The sequence below is a fragment of the Heterodontus francisci genome, chromosome 19 (genome assembly GCF_036365525.1).
Source record: "Heterodontus francisci isolate sHetFra1 chromosome 19, sHetFra1.hap1, whole genome shotgun sequence".
NCBI classification, from domain to species: domain Eukaryota; kingdom Metazoa; phylum Chordata; class Chondrichthyes; order Heterodontiformes; family Heterodontidae; genus Heterodontus; species Heterodontus francisci.
Window position 1 is genome coordinate 78,800,872 of NC_090389.1, and position 24,825 is coordinate 78,825,696.

At 42.4% G+C, this 24,825-nt stretch overlaps 1 protein-coding gene across 2 annotated transcripts in view; it reads left to right on the plus strand.

The window, feature by feature from the left end:
• The window catches only part of traip (TRAF-interacting protein), a 61,556-nt gene that overhangs the window by 29,206 nt on the left and 7,525 nt on the right, over positions 1–24,825 (plus strand). For both annotated transcript variants that reach the window (XM_068052060.1, XM_068052061.1), the window contains exons 9-13: positions 8,706–8,793; positions 11,657–11,746; positions 13,578–13,666; positions 17,153–17,308; positions 18,726–18,771. In XM_068052060.1, the coding sequence (XP_067908161.1) occupies positions 8,706–8,793; positions 11,657–11,746; positions 13,578–13,666; positions 17,153–17,308; positions 18,726–18,771 (469 nt within the window). The remainder of the gene's footprint in view (positions 1–8,705; positions 8,794–11,656; positions 11,747–13,577; positions 13,667–17,152; positions 17,309–18,725; positions 18,772–24,825) is intronic.

Sequence of the window (24,825 nt, forward strand, 5' to 3'; positions counted from 1 at the left end):
GATTGATTGCAAAAATAACTCTGAACTAGATTATCTGTCTGAAGCAAAGTGCCAGCAAGAATCATTCATAGTACATACTAGACATTAAATCTCTTATGATTCTACTTGAGAACTGCAAATTACCCGCAGAATTATAGATGATTGCAGTAATGTTGACATTTATTCGATGACATCAGTTGGACCAAAGAGTAAATTACACCTGTATTCTTTAATAATTCTCTTCAGCTCTTTATCTAATTCTCTTTCTGTATTCTTCAAATGTTGAGATTTTATGAGTAAAATTAAAACTCTGCTAGTGAATGTTGAGCTGAAATAGTTGTGGTCACAATGCAACAACAACTTGTATTTGTATCACACCTTTAACATAATAAAACATCCCAAGGCGCTTCATAGGAGTATTATAAAACAAAATATGACACCAAGCCACATAAGGAGGTAGGAGATAATAGGCAAATGACCAATAGCTTGGTCAAAGAGGTAGGTTTTAAGGAGTGTCTTAAAGGAGGAAGGCGAGGTAGAATGGTGGAGAGGTGTCGGGAAGGAATTTGATTTTAGGGTCTAGGCATCTGAAGCGTGTGGCCATCACTGATGGAGCAATAAAAATCGGGGATACTCTTCAGAGGCCAGAATTGTATGAGCGTGGATGTCCCGGAGGGTTGTGGGCTAGAGGAAATTAGAGATAGGGAGGAGCAAGATCACGAAGGGATTTGAAAACAAGGATGAGAATTTTAAAATCAAGACATTGCTTGATCGGGAGTCAGTGTAGATCAATGAGCACAGGGGTGAGAAGTGAATAGGACCTGGTGTGAGTTAAGACCCGTGCAGCAGAGTTTTGGATAACCTCAAGTTTATGGAGGGTAGAATGTGGGAGGCCAGCCAGGTGTGCATTGGACTAATCAAGTCTAGAGGTAACAAAGGCATGAATGAGAGTTTCAGCAGCAGATGAGCTGAGACGGGGCGAAGTCTGGCGATGTTATGGAGGCAGTCTTAGTGATGCTACGAATATGTAGTCGGAAGCTCATCTCGGGGTCAAATACGACACAAAGATTGCAAACAGACTGGTTTAGTCTCAGGCTGTTGCCAGGGAGAGGAATGGAGTCAGTAGCTAGGGACAGGAGTTTGGAGGAGGGACCGAAAACAACGGCTTCTGTCTTCCCATTAGTAACTGGAGGAAACAGCACAGTTAAATTCTCACTCCTGGCTTTTGCCATTGAAATCCTGGAATAACTTACCACCTTGCTGTCTCCTATTGTCTGTAATTCTGTGTATTTTGATTGGAATTTTAATTTTCTGTTAATTGGTACCAAAAGCTGAAAATGTAAATTGACTGTGAATGCAGGGTTTATGTATCTATGCACTTCTCGGCATATGTTTATGTATCTATGCCTCCAGGCAGCGGGACCTGCAGCTGAGGGCAACCACTAATGCTCAACTTTTGTAACATTAGTCTCCTTTACATCACCAGATGTTTCTACGCAGTTTTTTATGTTCCCCACCCAACAAAGATATTAATGCTTTCTGCCCTGCAGTTTCACAGGTGTCAGTAGCCTTGGTATCTTGCTGCAATTTGTAGCCGAGATAATGCAGCCTACTTAACCATGATGGGCATCACAGTTGAGCCAGATCTTGATCCAGAGGCGCGCTTTTTGCCAGAAGTCACTGGATAGCAATCAGGAGCACTAGCCCTAGTTAATTTTTTACTCGCCACTCCCAAGCCTAGGCGAAACATGGTTAACTGGATATATGCTTAAAGGTGCAGGGCAAGGCTAGAATACTTGATCAGTACTTTGTACAGTGTTTACTAAGGAAGAGGATGCTAATAAAATATCAGTAGAAGCGGAGATTGTAGAGATAATGGATGGAGTGAGCATGGGACCCTTGAAGGATGCGACTGGAGAATTGGGAACAGGGAAATGGCAGATAATTTAAATCAATATTTTGCATCGGTCTTCATGGTGGAGGACACCATAAACATACCACAGCTATCAGATAAGCAAGGAGCTAATGGGAGGAAAGATCTTGTAACAGTCTCTATCGCAAGGAACAAATTATTTGACAAACTAATGGGACCAAAAGCAGTCATGTCGCCAGGACCTGATGGCCGATATCCAAGGGTTTTAAAGGAAATGGCTGCAGAGATCGTTGGGAAAATGCTAGAGTCCATTATTAAGGAAGAAATAGCAGGACATTTAGAAAAGCTTAACGCAATCAAACAGAGTTAACATGGTTTTGTGAAAGGGAAATCATGTTTGACAAATTTGCTAGAGTTCTTTGAGGATATAACAAGCAGAGTGGAGAAAGGGCAACCGGTAGATGTAGTGTATTTGGATTTCCAGAAGGCATTCATTAAGGTGCCACATAAAAGATTATTGCACAAGATAGGAGCTCCCGGTATTGGGGGTAATGTATTAGCATGGATTGAGGATTGGTTAACTCACAAAAGACAGAGTCGGGATCAATGGGTCTTTTTCAGGTTGGAAAGACGAAACTAGTGGAGTGCCACAAGGATCAGTCCTAGGGCCTCAATTAATGACTTGGAGGAGGAGACAGAGTGTAATATATCCAAATTTGCTGACAATATAAAAATAGGTGGGTGGGCATGTTGTGATGAGGACATAAGGAATCTGCAAGGGGATATAGATAGGTTGAGTGAGTGGGCAAAAACTTGGCAGATGGAGTTTAATGTAGGAAAGTGTGAGGTCATGCACTTTGGTAGGAAGAATCAAAAGGCAGACTATTATTTAAATGGAGAGAGACCGGAAAAAAAGTGCAGCACAGAGGGATCTGGGTGTTCTTGTGCATGAATCATAAAAAGTTAGCATGCAGGTTCAGCAAGTAATTAAGGAGGCAAATGGAATTTTGGCCTTTATTGCTAGGGAGTTGGAGTTTAAAAGTAGGGATGTCTTGTTAACAACTGTACAGGGTGTTGTTGAGGCCGCACCTGGAGTACTGTGTACAGTTTTGGTCCCCTTATTTAAGAAAGGATATACTGGTATTGGAGGCAGTTCCAAAGAGATTCACTAGGCTGATTCCTGGGATGAAGGGGTTGACTTATCAAGGACAGCTAAACAGATTAGGCCTTTATTCATTAGAGTTTAGAAGAATGTGGGGTGATCTTATTGAAACGTACAAGATTCTGAGGGGGTTTGACAGGGTAGATGTTGAGAAGATGCTTCCACTTGTGGGGGAATCTCGAACTAGGGGACATAGTTACAGAATAGGGGGACACTCATTTAAAACTGAGATGTGAAGGAATTTCTTCTTTCAGAGGGTAGTGAATGTCTGGAATCCTCTATCCCAGAGAGTTGTGGAGGCTAGATCACTGAAAGTATTTAAAGAGAAGGTAGATAGATTTTTGAAATATCGGGGTGTTGAGGGCTATGAGGAGTTGCAGTCTGGGGCAGATCAGCCATGATCTTATTGAATGGCGGGGCAGGCTTGCGGGGCCAAATGGCCTACTCCTCCTATTTCTTATGTTTTTATGTTCTTATGGAACTTGATCAGCAGGATGTACTGGAAAGGCTGGCTATGCTGAGATAAATCATCTGGTCTGGATGGCTTGCATCCCAAGTTGCTAAAGGAAGTGGGGGTGGCAATAGTGGAAGGGCTTGCCATACTCTTCCAGTCTTCCCTAGATATGGGGGCAGTGCCACAGGATTGTAGGGTGGCAAATGTAACACCCTTATTCAAGAAAGTGTGTAAGAACATTCCTAGTAATTGCAGGCCGGTCAGTTTAACATCAGTGGTGGGTAAGGTTTTAGAAATAATCAGGAAAAAAGTCAACAGGTACTTGGAGAGATTTGAGTTACTTAAAGAGAGCCAGCACTAATTTGCAAAAGGCAGATCGTGCTTGACTAACTGAATTTTTTGGTGAAGTAATAGAGAAGGTTGATGATGGGAATACAATGGATGTTGTCGATATGGATTTTAAGAAAGCGTTTGACAAAGTACCATGTAAAAGGCTGGTTAACAAAACTGAGGCTCATGGAATAGGAGAGTCAGTGTCAGCTTGAATAATAAATTGGCTTAAGGACAGAAAACAGCGAGTCGTGCTAAATGGTTGGTTTTCAGACTGAAGGATGGTAGACAGTGGTGTTCCCCAAGGGTCAGTGCTAGGACCATTACTTTTTCTGATTTTTTTTATATATGTGACTTGGATATTGAAATACAGAGAAAAAATTCAAAATTTGCTGCTAATATCAAACTTGGTGTGGCAGAGTGTGAGAATGATACCAAAACTGCAATAGGACATAGATAGGCTAGCAGAATGGACAGACAAGTGGCAGGTGGAATTTAATACAGAGAAGTGTGCAGTGATGTATTTTAACAGAAGCCATAGGGAGAGGCAATATAGGCTTAATGGCACTGTTCTAAAGTGTGTGCAGGGACAGAGGGACCTCATGTGCATCGATCTTTGAAGGTGGCAGCACATATTGAGAGAGAATAATTAGCAAAGCATATGGGATCTTGGGCTTCATAAGTAGGGGAATTGAGTACAAAAACAGGGAAGTTATGCCGAACTTTTATAAAGCTCTGGTTAGGCTACAGCTAGAGTATTGCATCCAGTTCTGGTCATCACACTTTAGGAAAGATGTGAGAGTCATTGAGAGGGGCAGAGGAGATTTACCAAAATGATTCTGGGGATGAGGAATTTTAGAACAAGGTTAGGTTGGAGAAGCTGGCTTGTTCTCCTTGGAGAAAAGGTGATTGAGGAGAGATTTGATAGGGGCATGCTAGATAATGGTCCATAGATGGTGGCCTGGAAGATGCTGCGCATGTTGTGCAGGTCTGCGTACCATTGGATTTCATTGGCATTCTCTACCCACCATTTATTCTTGACACGTTGTCATTCTCTGAGCTTCAGATTTGATTAGTGAGTATTCTTCTTGTTTCTGCTGTGATGTAGGCTGATTTTGACACATAATGAAGGCTTGGTGTTTCCACTCGAGAATTTTGCATATTGGTTTATCATTCTTGTCAAACCAGTCTTGGTGCCTGCGAGATTCAAACCCAGTGGTCTGAATGCATGTCTCTTGGATTGCAGATTTTATCTTGCCCTAAAGCCCTTCCACGCTGACATCATTGGAACCTATGAGAGCAAGACAGGAAGAAAGTTGCACCTGGAGTTGTTCGCTTGTTTTGATATCCTGGAGAATGTGGATGTTAAATCTTCTGTTGGGTTTCTTTGAGGATCTCCGGTGTTTGAGTACCAGGTGTACATTCATGGTGGAGAGTACAAGTCTGTAGTCTGTCCAACAGTCATGTGCACCCCACGTGGCTCAGATGTTTGGATCGGGGATGTTTCCACGTTGTCTTATCTTTATCTTTCTGATGAAAATGTGTGGTTGTGATGGTGGTCCCATGTTCAGTGCACTTGGTGAGGAGGAGAAGATCGTAGGCATTTGAATTTCCCACTCCTTCTTTCCCAGTGGTGCCTTTCCAGATGGTGTAGTTACACCCAACTGTGGAATTAAAATCTCCCAGTAGAATCAGTTTGGCTTGTTTTGGGACGGCTGCCAATACAGAATCGAGATCTGCATAAAAAAGCTCTTTGGTTTCGTCAGTAGAATGAAGTGTGGGAGCATAAGCATTGATGATTGTGGCCCATTTGTTGCCACTGAGTTGAAGGCATAGGTTCATGAGGCATTCGTTAAAGCCAGTTGGAAGTTCTGTAAGTATAACTGTGATTCTATTTTTGATGGCGAACCAAACTCTGTGGATGTGACAATCCTCTTCTGGTTTCCCCTTCCAGAAGAAAGTGTATCCTCCTCCTCCCTGTCTAAGCTAGCCTTCCACAGGAAGTCGGGTTTCACTGAGAGCTGCAACATCAGTGTTATATCTCGCAAGCTCCCAAGAAACTTTGATGGTTCTCCTTTCAGGGTATTCACTGTTTTGATTGTCCATAAGGGTGCACATATTCCAAGTACAGAAATTCATGTATTTTATTGCTTGTGTGTGTTTTCAACTGCAAAGTGTCTTGGTCAAGACAGTTTGGGACAGCCTATGTTTGGGGCACCTTTTCTAGCCTCTTGCTCAAGTGAGGTGAGCAGAGGGAATCCTAAAAAGGACGGCTCCGTCGTGGATGTTGCTGCCGGAGAGCTACTTCTGTCCCAATTCCAAGACCTCAGCGACCATCAGGCAACCACTGCCTACATGCAAACTTGTGACTAGCGACCTCCAGGTTCACAGCCCTGTCTCTGACGCCACTTGTCCTTCGTCATAGGGCTTTTCAGTGTCCCTAGCAGAGGACTGCGTGTGTGTTCTAACGTAAGCCAGTGCACAGTCGACAACCGCACAATCAGAAACAAGCATCTACATCTCCAGCTATTGTTGGCAGGAAGACTTTAGAAGTCATTGAGGGCTGGTGGAGGATTTTGGTCTTGCTGATGTGGAGTGAGAGACCAACCCTTTTATATGCAAAGTTGAAGTGTTTGAGGGTGGTCTGAATGTCACTTGCAGCATAGGCTGCAACTGCACAGACACAGCATATTGTAAGTCACGAATATGCTGGAGGGTCACTTTAGACTTGGCTCCGCCAGTTAAGATTGAAAAGCTTCCAGTCAAGTCGAAACTCAATTGTGACCCCTTGTGGGAGTTGGTCACAAATGAGTTCCATGACGAGGCTTAGGTAAATAGTGAAGAGAGTTGGGGCGGCGCAGTGGTTAGCACCGCAGCCTCACAGCTCCAGCGACCCTGGTTCAGTTCTGGGTACTGCCTGTGTGGAGTTTGCAAGTTCTCCCTGTGACCGCGTGGGTTTCCGCTGGGTGCTCCGGTTTCCTCCCACCGCCAAAGACTTGCAGGTTGATAGGTAAATTGGCCATTGTAAATTGCCCCTAGTGTAGGTAGGAGAATGGTAGGGAATATGGGTTTAATATAGGAGGGGATGTGGTAGGGAAAATGGGATTAATGTAGGATTAGTATAAATGGGTGGTTGATGGTCGGCACAGACTCAGTGGGCTGAAGGGCCTGTTTCAGTGCTGTATCTCTCTATGACTCTATAATCACACAGCTTTGCTTGACATCCTTTTGGATACGAAAGGGCTCGGTCTCCAATCCATTGCCAAGGACTGCTGCTGTCATACCGTCATGCAAGAGTTGCAGGATAGAAACATATTTTTCTGGACATCCAAATCTCTGGATAACTTTCCAAAGAGCTTTGCAGCTGATGGAATCAAAGGCCTTTGACAGATCATGAAAGGCCATGTAGAGCTCTTTGTGTTGTTCCAGGCACTTTTCTTGGATTTGTTCATATCTCAGCAGCCACCTTTCTCAAAAGGTCACCATTGACGTAGAGATCCAGCACAGAATCAGCTGGGCCGGTGCAGCCTTCCAAAAATTGCGGAACCGTATCTGACAACAGAGATCTCCAAAAGCGGACAAAGGCTTTAGTCTACAATGCTGTTGTCACCATTCTTCGATATATAAGTGAGACTGTCACCTATCAAAGCTACCTCTGGTCACTGGAGAATTTCTGCCAGCGGTGTCTTTGCAGGATCCTCAAAGTCAAGTGGGAAAACAGGCAAACAAACCCCAGCAACCCCACTAAAGCCAATCCCTCCAGTATCGCAACCGCAATCATGTGAAATCAGCTCCACTGGTCTGGACATTGCATCCGGATGCCAAATAATTGGCTTCCAAAGCAGATGCTCGGTTCACAACTTATGGATGGCACTCGATCTCAAGAAGAACAGAGAAATCATTTTAAGGGCACTCTGAAGGTCTCATTGAAAAGGGGTCAAATTGACATTGGTGCATGGGATGAACCTGTTGATAACTATGCCATGTGGCAACGCCTCATCCAACAAGCCACAACACATCGGAAACTGACAGTATAAACTCTGCTGCGAAGAAGCATTGAAAGCAGAAGGAGAATGTGCAGGACCCTGGATCGAGAACAACCCATCCCTCAGGGCAACACTTGTCCTTTGCACAAAGAACTGTGGTTCTAAGATTTGCTGAGTCACCTGAAGACACACAAATCATGAATTCTGGCAGACGTTGGCCTCGTCTGGAGGGACTGACGAAAGCGACAAGATTACGACAGGTTTAGATAGGTAGATAAAGCTGTTCCCTTTAGCTGATGATACAAAGACTAGCGGACACAGATTTAAGGTTTTGAGAAAGAGATGTGGGGGGATGTGAGGAAGAACTTTTTTACGCAGCAAATGGTAATGACCTGGAACTCTTCGCCTCAGCTTCCACCATTCTTGTAAGCAATCAATGATTTCAAAAGGAAATTGGGTGGGCACTTGAGGGAAATAAACTTAGAGATAGAGTACGGGAATTGGACTGACTGGATTGCTGTACAGAGCGCCGGCATGGACTCGATGAGCTGAATGGCCTCCTGTGCCTTAATGACTCCGTGAATCAAACTGTAGCACCTCTACCACTGCTGTGGCTCAGAGGGGTCAACTCAGCATGGGCCGGAGATTGAGCCTGGTCTGTATGCCTCAATACCAAACTGAATATTGCATTTTCCAACTCGGCTACTGTTTGAAGATGTGTTTTTATAACTTGTCTATGATGGTGCAATCAACAGCCACTGTTGGAATACATTCCGCTAGTACATCTGACTGAACTGCTGAGAAATCTGTTGTGACATTTTTTATAAAATGAAACCTTGATTAAGCAGAACTCTCAGCTTCTTTTGAGGTCCTGGTGGCAATCTTCACTGCCTCACCTTGTCACTGTTTATTTGTCCACAGGGAATATGAAAACCTGAAGGCGACATTTAAATCCTCCGTTGATATGTCTGAGAAGCTTAAGAAAGAACATTTTATGACCACCTGCAAGGTTAGTATTACATCAGGAAGTTAACAGTTTTGAACTTCCATCTCTCTGGTTTTCTGTCAACCTGGATTTTCTGGTTCTCTAAGTATGTGGAGTTTAGTGTATCCCCTCTTTGTCGATTTAAAAAAAAAACTAGAAAATAATTGCAAGCATTCCAAATGGTCAAGTTTTACTAAAATCCTTAACAAGACTCTAACTATAGAATTTTACAGTGCTTTTCGGCCCATCGTGCCTGTGTCAGCTCTTTGAAAGAGTATTCCAGTTAGTCCCACACCCCTGCTCTTTTCCCACAGCTCTTCAAATTTTAATTTTTCAAATATAAATTAAATTCCCTTTGAAAGTTACTATTGAGTCTGTTTTCACCACCCTTTTAGCTAATTACATAGGATATGCAGCACAGAAGTAGGCCATTTGGCCCAACCAGTCCGTACCATAGTCTGTGCTCCATTCGAGCCTCCTCCCATCCTTCCTCATTAACTCTAGCAGCATAACCCTCTACACCCTTCTCCCTCGTATGTTAATCTAGCTTCCCTTTAAATGCATCTATACTATTCACCTCAACTATCCTTGTCATAGTGAGTTCCGCATTTTCACCACTCTCCGGGTCAAGAAGTTTTATTGGAATTCTCTGTTTGATTTATTGGTGACTGTCTTGTATTGATGGCCTCTAGCTTTACTCTTCCATTCTGCATTCCAGAGCATCATAACTCATTGAACTTAAAAAAGAGTTAATATCTTAATTTACAGATAAAATCCTTCAAGTGAACTGAGCTATGTGTTTCTGTGTTGAGAAGAAACCAAGCTTGTTATATTGCATTTTACTTTTCAAACCACCAAGAAGATATGGGGTGGGGGGGGTTGAAAGGGAGTGGGGAAGTTTTCAGTGTTTCTGGTTTATGTCTTGGGCAGGACTTTATTCATCCATCAGAATGGATGGACCCTAAAGTACATCACACCAGTGTCTCTCTTACTGGGTAATAACTGGGTTGCTGCACCAGTACGTCGGCCACAGTTGGAGGCAGTTAATCCAGTGATGGCACGCAAGACTAGAAAGATAAGCTCATGTGGTAAGGTGAAGAGGAATGGGAGGTTTGCGTGGAACATTAACTAGCATGGACCAGTTGGGCCAAATGGCCTGTTTCTGTGCTGTAAATTCTGTGTAAAAGATCCACTAATTCAGGGAAAGTCAGTCGGTTTGTATTTCTTCGTGCTGCCAATGGTGGGAGAATCAGCTGGTGCCATCAGATGTACTTTCAGAATATGAAGTACCTCACTAATAATGGGTTAACTGTGGGTCTCTGAGCCTGTAATACTCAGTGTTATCGAGTCATACAGCATAGAAACAGGCCCTTTGGCCCACCGTGTCCATGCCGACCATAATGCCTATCTATACTAATCCCACCTGCCTGCATTAATTCCATATCCCTCTATGCCTTGCTCATTCAAGTACCTGTCCAGATGCCTCTTAAATGTCACTACTGTTCCTGCCTCCACCACCTCCTCAGGCAGCTCATTCCAGATACCCACTATTCTTTGTGTGAAAAATTTACCCCTTTGATCCCCTTTAAACCTCCTCCCTCTCACCTTAAATCTATGCCCTCTAGTTTTAGTCACCCCTACCCTGTTGTAATATTGTGGATTTGTGTGGGGTTCGAAGCAAAAGGCTCAAATCACTGCAGGTGGAAGAGGGGAGAAAATTAATTTGTCAGTAGAAATATTTATTATTCAGTTCAAGATGTTTTCTACTGGAGTTAATAGTGTATAGTTCAGTAGCCACATTTGAAAAGCATAATGGAGGCTAATGCACAGCAGCGAATCCTATTTAGACTAGACTATACTGATGTTGGAAATCCATCAGATAGACAGAGACCTTCATATTAACACTTCATGATAGACAGGAGAGGGTGTTAACTCCCCTCCCATTCACCGGCCCCTGCCCTCCACCCCCCCCCCAAGCAGCCCTAGTCCGCCTCTCTGTCCAACAAATTGTGACTGACCCAACCCTACGCAACCAATTGCCGAGAACTGTCAAGGATCCCTGGCTGTGGCCTCCTTCCATTGGTTTTCCTGCCCAGCAACCATCCAGACTGTCAATCTCTGCATCCCCAATCTTGCCGGGTTCCACAAACGTTTCCAGCTTTCCTCGCACCCTCCCCACAAAAACGGGATCAGAGTGTCTGAAACTTAGGAGAAATTTTTACGGTTATTTTTAAAAATGAATCTGTTCAGCCAGAAATTAACTACTGTGACATCTCAAATGGCCTGCCATTGCAGCGAAGGAGCAAAGCTCAATGATATCTATTTACACTGCTCTCAGCATTAAGCCGTGACACCTGGGACAATATTGATGGCATTTTATGTGCAGTCCTGCCATGCAGCACATAACTGCTGTAAGGAGAGCCTTGGGGCTTGATGGCTGCTCTAACTAGCTGGTCTTCAAAACCCAGACACCCTGTAGCCTTTTTGCGATCACATTTCCAATATCTGGTTTGTCCTGTTGGAATTTCTTGTGCCTGGTGGTTTGAAAAGATGTGTTTTTAATGCTGCCTCTTCGGATAATTATGAAATCAGAATGACAAGATCAGCCACTGAGATAAGTGGAAATATGCATTTAAGCTTTCTATGCAGCCACTGAGGCTTCATTGTTAAGCATCCGTCTTGCCCATAAAGACAAGAAGTTTGGGCACTTGCTGTAAACCATCATTGACCCAATAGCTTAAAATATTCTTTGTTTTTTTTCCATGTCTGTATTTGATTTTTTTTGTTGCTGTACTGCTCTGTAACCACCGATGTGATGCTACCTCTTTTTTGGAAAACAATCTTTTGCCATTTTTAATTTGAAGCTGGCTTTTCTGTGTTCATTTAGTTGGAAAAAAATGTGTCACAGCTGGAGAAAATAAAAGAGGAGCTGCGTGCATCACAGGAAGATCTGCGAAATGCAGACAAAGAGATTATGGTATGTTTGGCTTTAATGCATTTTCAGCCAGAGAATTGGAGCCAATTCCTGCTCAACTCCATTTCCAAAGTTTTGTTTTACCACATGTTTGTCAAGTCTTTTTTGGAGAGACAGGGAAGTCTGTATTTCTGCACTGATTGTTTGAAGCAATCTTAGGGTAAAAATTATGTTGGTTAAAATGACATCACTTGGAGGTATTCTGACCTAAGCTCCCACGAGGGGATCGTGGTGTAATATATATTAAAAATGCTAAGCTAAATCTGGCACTCAAGGCTGGGGAAGTGTAGATTAGGAATCAGGTGGAGACAATGAAAGGTAGTTTAACACTAGTGATTATTCACACTCGCTGCTCCGTTTCTTTGAGCTCAGCCAGATTCATTGCCAAGTTAGGCTGGTGGGTTCCACTCTTGGGTGGGAGACACTCCGTTTACTTAAGATCTGAAACTGGAGTCTGGATTAAAAATGGTAGCTTTTTAGGGCAATCTAGATTAGTTAGGGAAAATGACTTACTGATGTGGCTAAATGTATTTATTTTTGCAGTGTTAGTCGAAGGTTAGTTTTACTGACTGAGCCAAGGGAATCTGATCATAACTGTTGCTGTCTATGTGATATAAGCCAGCTAAATCAACCTCACAATGCCAAGTTTGCTCTGTCTGCCTTTGGAGAGATTAAAGAAGTACACAAGAAAGACATGAATATCTGGTTTAGGTCACAAAGAGCTGATGTTACACCTCCCTCGCAGGTTGTACTATCTCTCATATTGGGCATTGACTATCAACTCTCAAAAGTAAGATGCTCTGATTTGTGGGAGTGATTGATGCCACTGAACCTGAGGTGGTATCCACGGAAAACCTCAATTTGTAACCACACCTTTGAGGCTTGCTTCTCGTTTGAACTGAGATGTCATTAGAAGAGTTCTGGTTATCAGAGGAAAGTCAGTTTGACACCGTCAAAGAAATGTGTAAAAAATCAGACTTGACTGCTAAAATTCTTCATCTGTAGCTACATAACACTAATCAGAAGTGGATGGTTTAAGTTCATGCTTGATGGAGTGACCACAAGCTTTAGCCCTGAAGTTATGCTTGGGATGTTGGCCTGCATTTGTATGACATTCCTTTGTTCACCATTTGAACAGACGTTAACTCATTTAAAATAAACCAGTTGATCTCATTATTGAAGTAGACAATCATCGGTGGCACATTTTACCATCCATAGACGAGTATCACAAGCAATAATTTGCAGGCTGCCAAAACTGGGTCTAAAGGAGTAAATAGCATATTATTTTTTGTTTAAAGAAAATGTATCCCATTGTGGTTTCTGTTAACTTTGTAAAGGATGTGGTACTCTGGGCTAAATCATCTTTTCCTTGCATTTCTCCTCTACCCTCCCCACCTGTTATACATTGGGAGGGAGTTAGGGACATGGGTCTTCACACTGTGTATCACAGTGCTCCTGGCCCACCGCTAATATAAAGAGCATCAGGTAATGAACGTGCACCCAGCAGTGTGGGCTGGGAAATGGCCTCATTCTCCCATTCACTCAACAGTCGGTAACTAAGATGCTGTAGGGTGGAGCCTACACAGTGCCTGTACAGCAACCAGTCATAGTCCCCTGAGCACATCTCTTGTAAATTGGATCTGTTCCTGGCACTTGCTCACGTGCTTCACAGGAATTTAACAACCCCATCCTCCACCCTACCATAATTTATTTTTTAAAAATCCTTTTCCTTTTCTTCTACCCTTAACATTTGTCTTCCTCCCTTCCACCTCATATAGATGCAGAAGTCTGAGCCTTCCAGCCCTGATAAATATATTAAATATTGATTTTGCAGAACTTAAAGAAGAAGGTAGAATTCCTCCAAAAGTCCCTCAGTACACCGAATCGTACCAATGAGGCAATCAGTCGATTAATCTTTGAGAGGTGGGTGAGCTGATTCTGACTGTCAAGATAGTTGTTCAATTCTGTCGCTTATATTTATAAATATTTTAAGATGCATTCTCCCATTCCCTTTGTGTCCCTCCTATGCCTTACACCATCCTGGGGCTGGCAGACCCAATGCTAGTAAATGTGGTGTTTTGCTCTCTGCTCCCCTCATTCCAGCAGGAAAGTGTCTGGCCTCTTAGAGTTGCCTCACTGACACTGCAGGTTTTGGGAAACATAGAAGATTTACAGCATAGAAGGAGGACATTCAGCCCATTGTGTCCATGCCAGCCAGCAGGGATCGTTCCCTCCACGACACCCTGGTCCACTCCTCCATTTCCCCTACCACCTCGTCCCCTTCCCACATCACCTTCCCCTGCAATCGCAGGAGGTGTAATATCTGCCCAGTTACCTCTTCTCTCCTCACTATCCAAGGCCCCAAACACTCCTTTCAGGTGAAGCAGCGATTTACTTGTACTTCTTTCAATTTAGTATACTGGATTCGCTCACAATGTGGTGGTCTCTACATTGGGGAGACCAAACACAGATTGGGTGACCGCTTTGTGCAACAACTCCACTCGGTCCGAAAGCATGACCCTGAGCTTCCGGTTGCTGGCCATTTCAACATACCCCCCTGCCCTCATGCCCAGAGTCTCTCCTGGGATTGCTGCAGTGTTCCAGTGAACATCAACGCAAGCTCGAGGGACAGCACCTCATTTACCGATTAGGCGCGTTACAGCCTGCCGGACTGAACACCGAGTTCAATAATTTCAGAGCATGACGGGCCCGCCTTTTTATTTTTATTTTTAGTTACCTTTTCTTTTTTCTTTGTTTTATTTTAGTTTGTTTGGTTTGTTTCTACTGTGCCTACCCACTGTTTTTTACATGTTTGTGCTTGGGGCCAGGGCTGTTCATGTTTCTGTTAATTAACACCCTCTCTGCACTAACGCTTTGTTTTTCTCCACATCATTAACATACAGTTTGCCTTTGCTCCATGACCTTCTGGTCAGTTATTCTCTGTGACCTTGTCCTATCAACACCTCGTTTGTTATCGCTTGCCCCACCCCCTGCTTTACTTGCTTTTTACATTTCTAATATTTGCCAGTTCTGAAGAAGGGTCACTGACCTGAAATGTTAACTCTGCTTCTCTCTCCACAGATGCTGCCAGACCTGTTGAGTATTTCCAGCATTTCTTGTTTTTATTTCAGAAAAGAGCTATCTAGCCTAATCCCACTTTTCAGTGCTTCACCCATAGCCCCAGAGGTTACAGCATTTCAAGCATATTATCCAAGTGTTTTTTAAATGCAATGAGAATTTCTGCCTCTACCACCCTTTCAGGCAGAGAGTTCCAGACCCCCACCACCCTCTGGGTGAAAAACGTTTCTCCTGATTTCCCTCTAATCCTTCTACCAATTACTTTAAATTTATGCCCCCTGGTTATTGACTTCTCTGCTAAGGGAAATAGGTTTTTCTTATCCACTCTATATTGGCTCCTCATAATTTTATATCCCTCAATTTAATCTGCCCTCAGCCTCCTCGGTTCCAAAAAAAGCCCAGCCTATCCAGTCTTTCCTCATTGCTAAACTTCTCTATTCCACACAACATCCTTGTAAATTTCCTCTATACCAACTCTAATGCAATCACATCCTGTAATGCAGTGACTAGAACTGTATACCGTACTCTATCTGTGGTCTAACTAGTGTTTTATACACTTATAGTATAACATCCCTGCTCTTATACTCTATGCCTTGGCCAATAAGGGAAAAATCCCAAACTCAGAGTATCCTCCCATTCGCCAAAACTCTGTGCTTCCTTACTGTTATTTCTGATACTTGCAGCTTACATTGGATAGTAAACAAAACGTGTGCATTTGTTCATTTTAACACAGGGATATCATCATATATCAATAGTAAATTTCAAAAGGGAATTGGATATTGTCATGTATTCTTTGTGTTATCTTAAGCAACAAAATGAGATGCGTGGATTCCAGGTCTTTGAAGATCTCCAAGTTTATTAACAGTTAAACTAGTATATACAATACAGAGCAAACTATTTACAGAGCCTTTGTCTAGGGTGTTACAGTTGCAGTAACTAGGACTTCTAGTCACATGGTTATATCCTGGTACTTAGCCCATTAGCATACTGGGTTCTTAAAGGGACATCACTCTTAAGGCAGATACAACAGGTAAATACTTGAAGTGACATTTGCAGGGCTAAGGGCAAAGAGCAGGAGAGTGGGACAAATTGGATAACTCTTTCAAAGAGTCGGCACAGGCACAATGGGCTGAATGGCCTCCCTCTGTATGATTTTATGATGTCACTGTCTTAACACTGACGCAGCCTATTGAGAAGCCAACTTGCTACAGTAAACTATCAAAAGTTGTTTTTTTTCCTTTAGACAATACTTCCATTTATATACCTTATCACAATGTTTCAAAGCCCTTCAAATAGTGAGTTATTTTGAAATGCAGTAATTTCTGTGTACAGTATTTTTGTTACAATTGGAAAAATATTGTTGAGTGGTCAGGCAAACCCCACCTGCCAAGACTGAAGCACACATTATTTCACAACATGAACATTAAAACATAAAATTGCAAGCCCTGGCTGGAAAGACATTTCCATGGTAACAGACAATGTTGAAACAATGGGGATCCAGCAACTGCTTCCCAATACACAGAAGTGGTCAGACCAGTTTTAGTCACATGACTATGGCTGTTGCAGAGAATTTGCACTTCCCACAAAGGATTTTTGAAGAGACTGTGCCATATAAGGAGCTAATCACATGACTAGCCTACTGGGCAACTTGGGAGGTTTTTTTGAATTTGAACCTCAAAGGGATTTGAGGCAGAACACCATGTGCTCCTGGAACTGAAGCGAGAACATCTGTCTGCCTGCCTGCCTCATCTCTTCCCACGGAACTGAATCTCATGAAAACACGTGAAACTCAGAGAGAGAAGGGTTTGCCACGTGAACAAAGTTTTAAGATTACTGGGTGCCAACGAATCGTAAGACCATAGCTTCAATCAAGGACTACAGCGAGCTCGAGAAACAGTAACAAGATATTGCCTCAAACTGTTCTACTATCTTTCCTTCTGCTCTTTTCTATTCCTATCTGCATGTTTATATCGCATGTGCATGCTAGCGTGAGTGTGTTGTATATCCATAGGCGTGAACCGTATTAGAGGTTATGTTTGAGGTTTTAATAAATCTCCTCTTTCTGCTTTAAACCAAAGAAAGCCTGTTTGTGCTTAGTTATTTGCCTGATAATTGGGAACTGAACAAGGATTCACAAAGGGGGAGCTCAAAACACAGTGTGTTTAAAAATTAAGCCCTGTTACAATGTGACCAGGTAAAGATAGCAAAAGACCCCTAGACGCATTGCTCACCTGGTCATAACATGACTTATTGTTGATTTCACAAATGATGTTGGTGCATTAATGTACTTTGATCTTTCATTGGAGGCTGAAATGATTGTTGTGCTTGCAGTCCTGCTCCTGTGGATTTACAATACCCTAAACTGCACAGGCCAGCCATTGGAGAAGATATTGATCTGTGTCTGACGTACGACTTTGACACCCCTGATCATATTCCTCCGACATCTCTCAGTACCTTGTCCAAGAAAATAAAACTAGACACAGCTGGGTAAGTGAAGGAGCTTGTTAATGGCCATGTGATATAATATCTGTAGGGGGTAAACTGACTTTCATTATTCTGCTATTTGAGTTTCAAATAGTTTGATTCCATCATTTCTGAATGTACGTCAGATGAATAATCCTGTAGTTCCTTATGGTTATGTAAATTCACTTAATTAGCATCGATCTATCAGGATTTACACCATATACATCAGCAAAATACTTTTTGGTCTGCTCAAGTCACATTATTCCAGACATACAGATTTGTTAGCTATGCCTAACAGGAAAATTTTATGGACAGAAATCAGCTATTTCAATTTACAGAAGCCTGCTACTATTTACGTCTGTATCCACAAGCAACCTCAATTATTGCACTATACCGATCCAAGATCAAGGACACTCTCTGCTCTTTGGTTCTCAGGTTGTGACTGCAAAGCTGGTAAGGTTACATTTCTAGCCCATCCCTGGTTTCCCAGAGAGGGTGATGGTGGATCTTCTTGAATTGCTGCAGTCTTTGCAATGTAAAGGCCTGCTCGGGTCTGCAAAAAAAAAAAACCTGACCCGGCTCGAATCCTTCCATTTTTTTCCCATGCCCGACCTGTCCATGAGTTAACTTACCTTCTATTTTTCACTTTGTTGCTGATCTGCACAAGCTTAAATTTTTTTTAAAAATTCATTCATGGGATGTGGGCGTCGCTGGCCAGGCCAGCATTTATTGCCCATCCCTAATTGCCCTTGAGAAGGTGGTGGTGAGCTACCTCCTTGAACCGCTGCAGTCCATGTAGGGTAGGTACACCTGCAGTGCTGTTAGGAAGGGAGTTCCAGGATTTTGGTTTCATGGCCATCATTGGACTAGCTTTTTAATTCCAGATTTATTAATTGAATTCAAATTCCACCTTCTGCTGTGGTGGGATTTAAAATAACTGTAACAAAACCACCTTTCTAGTCCAAAAATTGAATTAACAATGGAGCCACTGACCTGTAATAGAGCATATCCAACCTGAGCCCAAATACCAGACCCAGAAATGAAACACGACCCGACCCGAACCCGACACACGTTGTCAGGTCCCATTGGGTTCAGGTCGGGTAGCAAACCTTTATTGTGATGGTGTTCCCACAACTAAACAAACAACTCAAAATCTGTGATAGAGGTATTGCAATTTAATTGACAGCATGGTATTTACTAGTCAGGGGTGCAAAAACAGACCTGTGTACAAGTTGACTATTCAAAATCAAGTTGCTACCCATCATTGTACTTCTCCCTAATGCTTTATAGCCTTCACATTGAACTGACTACAGTGTTATCACCATGCTTTCTGAGCGATAACACTTATTGAAAGGTGCCGGTGCTGAACCAGACCAAAATAATCTCTTTTAGTATCACAAATTAACTGTATGTTGTCCTTTTTTTCCTTGCTGTTTCATAGGTCATCCACGCCAAATCAGTCATCTAAATCACTGCTGAACTTAAAGGTGACTATTTACTTATAATCTTTGCAGAACCAGTCATTCTAATGCTGCTATTGAAGACTGAATTTGCTGAAGTGTCTGAAAAATATACAGCGATTACAATGTAATCTAATCAAGGGTTCTGGTATATGTCAAGGTTAATAGCAACTTTGAATCATTGCAGGACTGTTTCGTCAAAGGATTAGGAACACTCCAGAAACTACATGAGCAAAATTATAAGAATTTTAACCACCATCTACCCCCTAGTGATCCCTAGAAACTTCTATAGTTTAAATGTCAATGATTTATTCAGATTTTTCTTTGCTGCCAGCTGTAAATGCAGTACCAACTACTGGTGCCCTTTCTCTGATGCATGATAATCACACTCAGTAACTACAACCCAATTACTTCCTGGTTATCATAAACCTGCGATAACTGGGAAACTTCATTTTAAAACTTGAGCCAGAAAGAGAATTTGTATACGAACAGAGCCACAAAGTTTTGAACATAAAGCTTTATTCAATGATCTTGCATCTTAGCACAGAACCACACCCAATGGGAGAACCTGTCGGAGAATCATTGCGACAGAGTTGTAACCCTGCCACTGACCTGTGTTACTGCCGAGTGAGGCTCCATGCTGGGAGCACAGGTTGACTGAATGTACCCTATACTAGTGCCCTCACTGATATTCTTCCTATACCTTAAGTATGCCCAAGATGATTAAATTCAGAATTTGATGATTTTCATCAATAAATTTCCAGATTTTTCCAGGGTGGAGGATCAGTTTTTAAAAAAACACAATTTCAACCCAATTTTGACCTAGAAACTGATCAACCCTCACTTGTCTTAGTTGATTCTGAGATGGACATGCATTCCATTAGTCATGCAATCAGGCACACTTGTGAACAGAATGTGCTCAATGACCTCAATAATGCAATGCCCATGCTTCCCAGGGCCTGACATTCAGTGCCAAATTCTGGAAGGAAGGTTACTTATGAAGAGTTTAAGTGCTGTAATCATGTCTACTGCACTTGATGTGTGGTGCCAAAAAGAAAATGAATGTTGTATTCAAGGAGATGTTGTGACAAAATTTAGTGTGCTTTCATACTTAATGGGTAACATTCTGAATACCAGTAACCCATGCATCAGCCTGAAATGCACCTTTTAGCAAGAGTTTTAAGCAAATTATATGAGTATGATTTATGGTTTATAACAGACATGGAACAAGACAGGAATGAAGGTTCATATCGAGATGTTTGCCTATTAAGCACTATTACACTATGAAAATAAGATAGGCATTGAAGCAAAATAAACAAAATGAAATCTATCTGAAGAGCCCTGATGATAACTAGCAATGTCATTAACAAAAATGGATACTCTGCATAGAACAGTCACAATGTAAAATAATTGTTGCAAATGTAATTTTACATATTTGTCACACTTAAAAGAAAATTGTTCTACTTGATATTATGGTAGTGGTGGTTGCTTTAAATATAGACTTTAGCAGTCCGCACTGCAGTGCACAGTCCATTCGTAAATACTGTAAAACCAACACATGCCATGTAGAAATGTTCAAACTTAGCCCAGATATGATTTGTGTCCAATTTATTTTTCATTGATTATGTGATGTGAAAGATCCTGGCATTTATTGCTCATCTCATTGCCCTGAGAAGGTGGTGGTAGGCCAGAAATTACAATCCATTTAAAAAATAATCCGTCCTTTTTTTTACTTGAAACGTTTCAAATACAACTGAAACGTGTCACATGTCGTTCTAGCTGCACGGCAAGGAGAGCATTATTGGCAATTGGAAGTGGAGCATAGCTGCTTATGAAGTCTGTGCAGCAAAACAGCAACACGTTTACAAAGGAATATAACTGAGCTGATTTTATAACCTGCCTCCCCAACAAGTACCTGTCAGTTGAATGTGATTATAAGATCATAAGAAGTAGGAGTAGGCCATTTGGCCCCTCGAGCCTGCTCCACATTTCACTAAGATCATGACTGATCTGATAGTGGCCTTAACTCCTCTATCCTGCCTGCCCCCCCCATAACCCTTGACTCCCTTGTAAATCAAAAATCTGTCTAACTCAGCCTTGAATATATTCAATGACCCAGCCTCCACTGCTCTCTGGGGAAGAGAATTCCAAAGATTAATAACCCTCTGAGAGAAGAAATTCCTCCACATCTCAGTCTTAAAAAGGAGACCCCTTATTTTGAAACTCTGCCCCCTAGTTCTAGATTCCCCCACAAGGGGAAACATCCTTTCAGCATCTACCCCATCAAGCCCCCTTTCAATAAGATCACCTCTCATTCTCCTAAATGCCAATGAGTATAGGCCCAACCTGCTCAACCTTTCCTCATAAGACAACCCCTTCAGCCTAGTGAACCTTCTCTGAACTGCTTCCAATGCAAGTATATCCCTCCTTAAGCCAGAAGACCAAAACGGTACATCCTACTCTAGGTGCGGTCTCACCAATGCCCTGTACGGTTATAGCAAGACTTCCCAACCCCCTTACAATAAATGCCAACAGTCCATTTACCTTCCTAATTACTTGCTGTACCTGTATGCTAACTTGTGATTCATACACAAAGACACCCAAATCCCTCTGTACCACAGCATTCTGCAGTCTCTCTCCATGTAAATAATCTGCTTTTCTGTTCTTCCCGTCAAAGTGAACAAACTCACATTTTCCCACATTATACTCCATCTGCCAGATTTTTGCCCACTCACTTAACCTATCTATATCTCTTTGCAGGCACATTGTGTCCTCCTCAAAACTTGTTTTCCTACCTATCTTTGTTTCATCTGCAACTTTGGCTACAATAGACTCAGTCCCTTCTTCCAAGTCATTAATATAGACCATAAATAGTTGAGGCACTCACTAGTTACAGTTTTCCAACCTTAAAATGCCCCATTTACCCTGTCTCTCTGTTTTCTGTTGGTTAGCCAATCCTCTATCCATGCCCCCAACACCATGAGCTTTTGTGTAGTAACCTTTTATGTGTCACCTTATTGAATGCCTTTTGGAAATCCAAATAGACTACATCTGGTTCTCCTTTATCCGCCCTGCTTGTTGCATCCTCAAAGAAATCTAATAGATTTGTTAAAAATTATTTCCCTTTCATAAAACCATGTTGACTCTGCCTTCTTGCATTATGATTTTCTAAATGTCCTGCTATTGCTTCCTTAATAAGGGATTCAAGCATTTTCCCAATGACAGGTGTTAGACTAACTGGCCTATAGTTTCCTGCTTTCTGTCTTCCTCCTTTCTTGAATAGAGGTGTTAAATTTGTAGTTTTCCAATTTGCTGAAACCATTCAGGAAGCTAGGGAATTTTGGAAAATTACAATCAATGTATCCAGTATCTCTGCAACCACTTCTTTTAAGACCCTAGGTCCAGAGGACTTGTCAGCCTTTAGTCCAATTAGTTTTCCTAGTACTTTTTCTCTAATTGTTTTAAGTTCCTCCCTCCCTTTTGTTTCTTGATTTTCTACTGTTCTTGGGATGCTTTTTTGTGTCTTCTACTGTGAAGACAGATACAAAATACTTGTTCGAAGTCTCTACAATTTCCTTGTTTCACATTAATTCCCTAGTCTCATCCTCCAAGGGACCAATGCTTAATTTAGCTACTCTCTTTTTATGTATTTGTAGAAACTTTTACTGTCTTTAGATTTCCTGCTAGTTTGCTCTCATACTCTAATTTCTCCCCTTTTTCTTAGTCACCCTCTGCTAGTTTTTTAACATTTTCCTAATCTCCTGGCCTACCACTAATCTTTGCAGCATTGTACACCTTTTCTTTCAATTTGATACCATCCTTAACTTCCTAAGTCAGCCACGGATGGTGAATCCTTCTCATAGAGTCTTTCTTTCTCAATGGAATATATCTTTGTTGAGAGTTATGAAATATCTCCTCAGATGTCTTATTTTAAAAATTTGTTTCTGGAATGTGGGCATCGCTGGCTAGGCCAGCATTTATTGCCCATCCCTAATTGCCCTTAAGAAGGTGATGGTGAGCTGCCTTCTTGAACCGCTGCAGTCCATGTAGGGTAGGTACACCTGCAGTGCTGTTAAGAAGGGAGTTCCAGGATTTTGATCCAGCAATAGTGAAGGAATGACAATATAGTTCCAAGCCAGGATGGTGTGTGGCTTGGAGGGGAACTTGCAGGTGGTGGTGTTCCCATGCATCTGCTGCCCTTGTCTTCTAGGTGGTAGAGGTTGTGGGTTTGGACGGTGCTGTCTAAGGAGCCTTGGTGCGTTGCTGCAGTGCATCTTGTAGATGGTACATACTGCTGCCACTGTGCGTCGGTGGTGGAGGGAGTGAATGTTTGTGAATGGGGTGCCAATCAAGCAGGCTGCTTTGTCCTGGATGGTTTCGAGCTTCTTGAGTGTTGTTGGAGCTGCACCCATCCAGGCAAGTGGAGAGTATTCCATCACACTCCTGACTTGTGCCTTGTAGATGGTGGGCAGGCTTTAGGGAGTCGGGAGGTGAGTTACTTACTGCAGGATTCTTAGCCTCTGACCTGCTCTTGTAGCCATGGTAATTTATGTGGCTACTCCAGTTCAGTTTCTGGTCAATGGTAACCCTCATGATCTTGATAGTAGGGGATTCAGCAATCATAATGTCATTGAATCTCAAGGGGAGATGGTTAGATTCTCTCTTGTTGGAGATGGTCATTGCCTGGCACTTGTGTGGCACGAATGTTACTTGCCGGTTATCAGCCCAAGCTGGATATTGTTCAGGTCTTGCTGCATTTCTACACGGACTGCTTCAGTATCTGAGGAATCACGAATGATGCTGAACATTGTGCAATCATCAGTGAACATCCCCACTTCTGACCTTATGATTGAAGGAAGGTCATTGGTGAAGCAGCTGACGATGGTTGGGCCTAGGACACTACCCTGAGGAACTCCTGCAGTGATGTCCGAAAGCTGAGATGATTGACCTCCAACAACCACAACCATCTTCCTTTGTGCTAGGTATGACTCCAGCCAGCAGAGGGTTTTCCCCCTGATTCCCATTGACTTCAGTTTTGCTGGGGCTCCTTGATGCCATACTCTGTCAAATGCTGCCTTGATGTCAAGGGCAGTCACTCCTACCTCACCTCTTCAGTTCAGTTCTGTCGTCCATGTTTGAACCAAGGCTGTAATGAGGTCTGGAGCTGAGTGGCCCTGGCGGAACCCAAACTGAGCGTCAGTGAGCAGGTTATTGCTAAGCAAGTGCCGCTTCATAGCACTGTCGACGACACCTTCCATCTCATTACTGATGATTGAGAGTAGACTGATGGGGCGGTAATTGGCTGGGTTGGCCTTGTCCTGCTTTTTGTGTACAGGACATACCTGGGCAATTTTCCACTGCTTCTCTACTGCCTCACCTTTTAACTTATTTCCCAGTCCTCTTTAGCAAACTCTGTCTTCAAACCTTTGTAATTGCTTTATTTAAGCTTAAGACACTAGTTTCAGACCCAAATTTCTCAGCGCCTCAAACTGAAATGTGAAATTATCAGCACAATGATCACTCTTGCCTAGAGGATCCTTTACTATGAGGTCATTTATTAATCCTGTCTGATTACACATTACCAGGTCTAAAATAACCTGCTCCCAGGTTGGTTCTAGAAAGTATTGTTCGAAGAAACTGTCTCTAATATACTCTATGAACTCATTCTCCAGCCTACCTTGCCAATTTGATTAGTCCAATCTACATGAAGATTAAAATCGCCCACAACTATTGCAGTACCTTTCCTACAAACCACCATTAATTCTTCATTTATACTTGGTTCTACAGTATAGCTGCTGTTAGGGGGGCCTGTAAACTACTCCCACTAGTGATTTCTTTCCTTTGCTATTTCTTATCTCCACCCAAACTGATTCTACAACTTGATCTTCTAAGCCAAGATCAATCTCACTATTGTACTGATCTCATTTTAGTAACAGTGCTACCCCACCTTCTTTTCCTTCCTTTCTTTCCAAAATGCCAAATACTCTTGAATATTTAGTTCCTAACTTGATCACCAAGCAACCACGTCTCAGTAATGGCTATAATGTCATACCCACTTATTTCTATTTGGGCTATCAACTC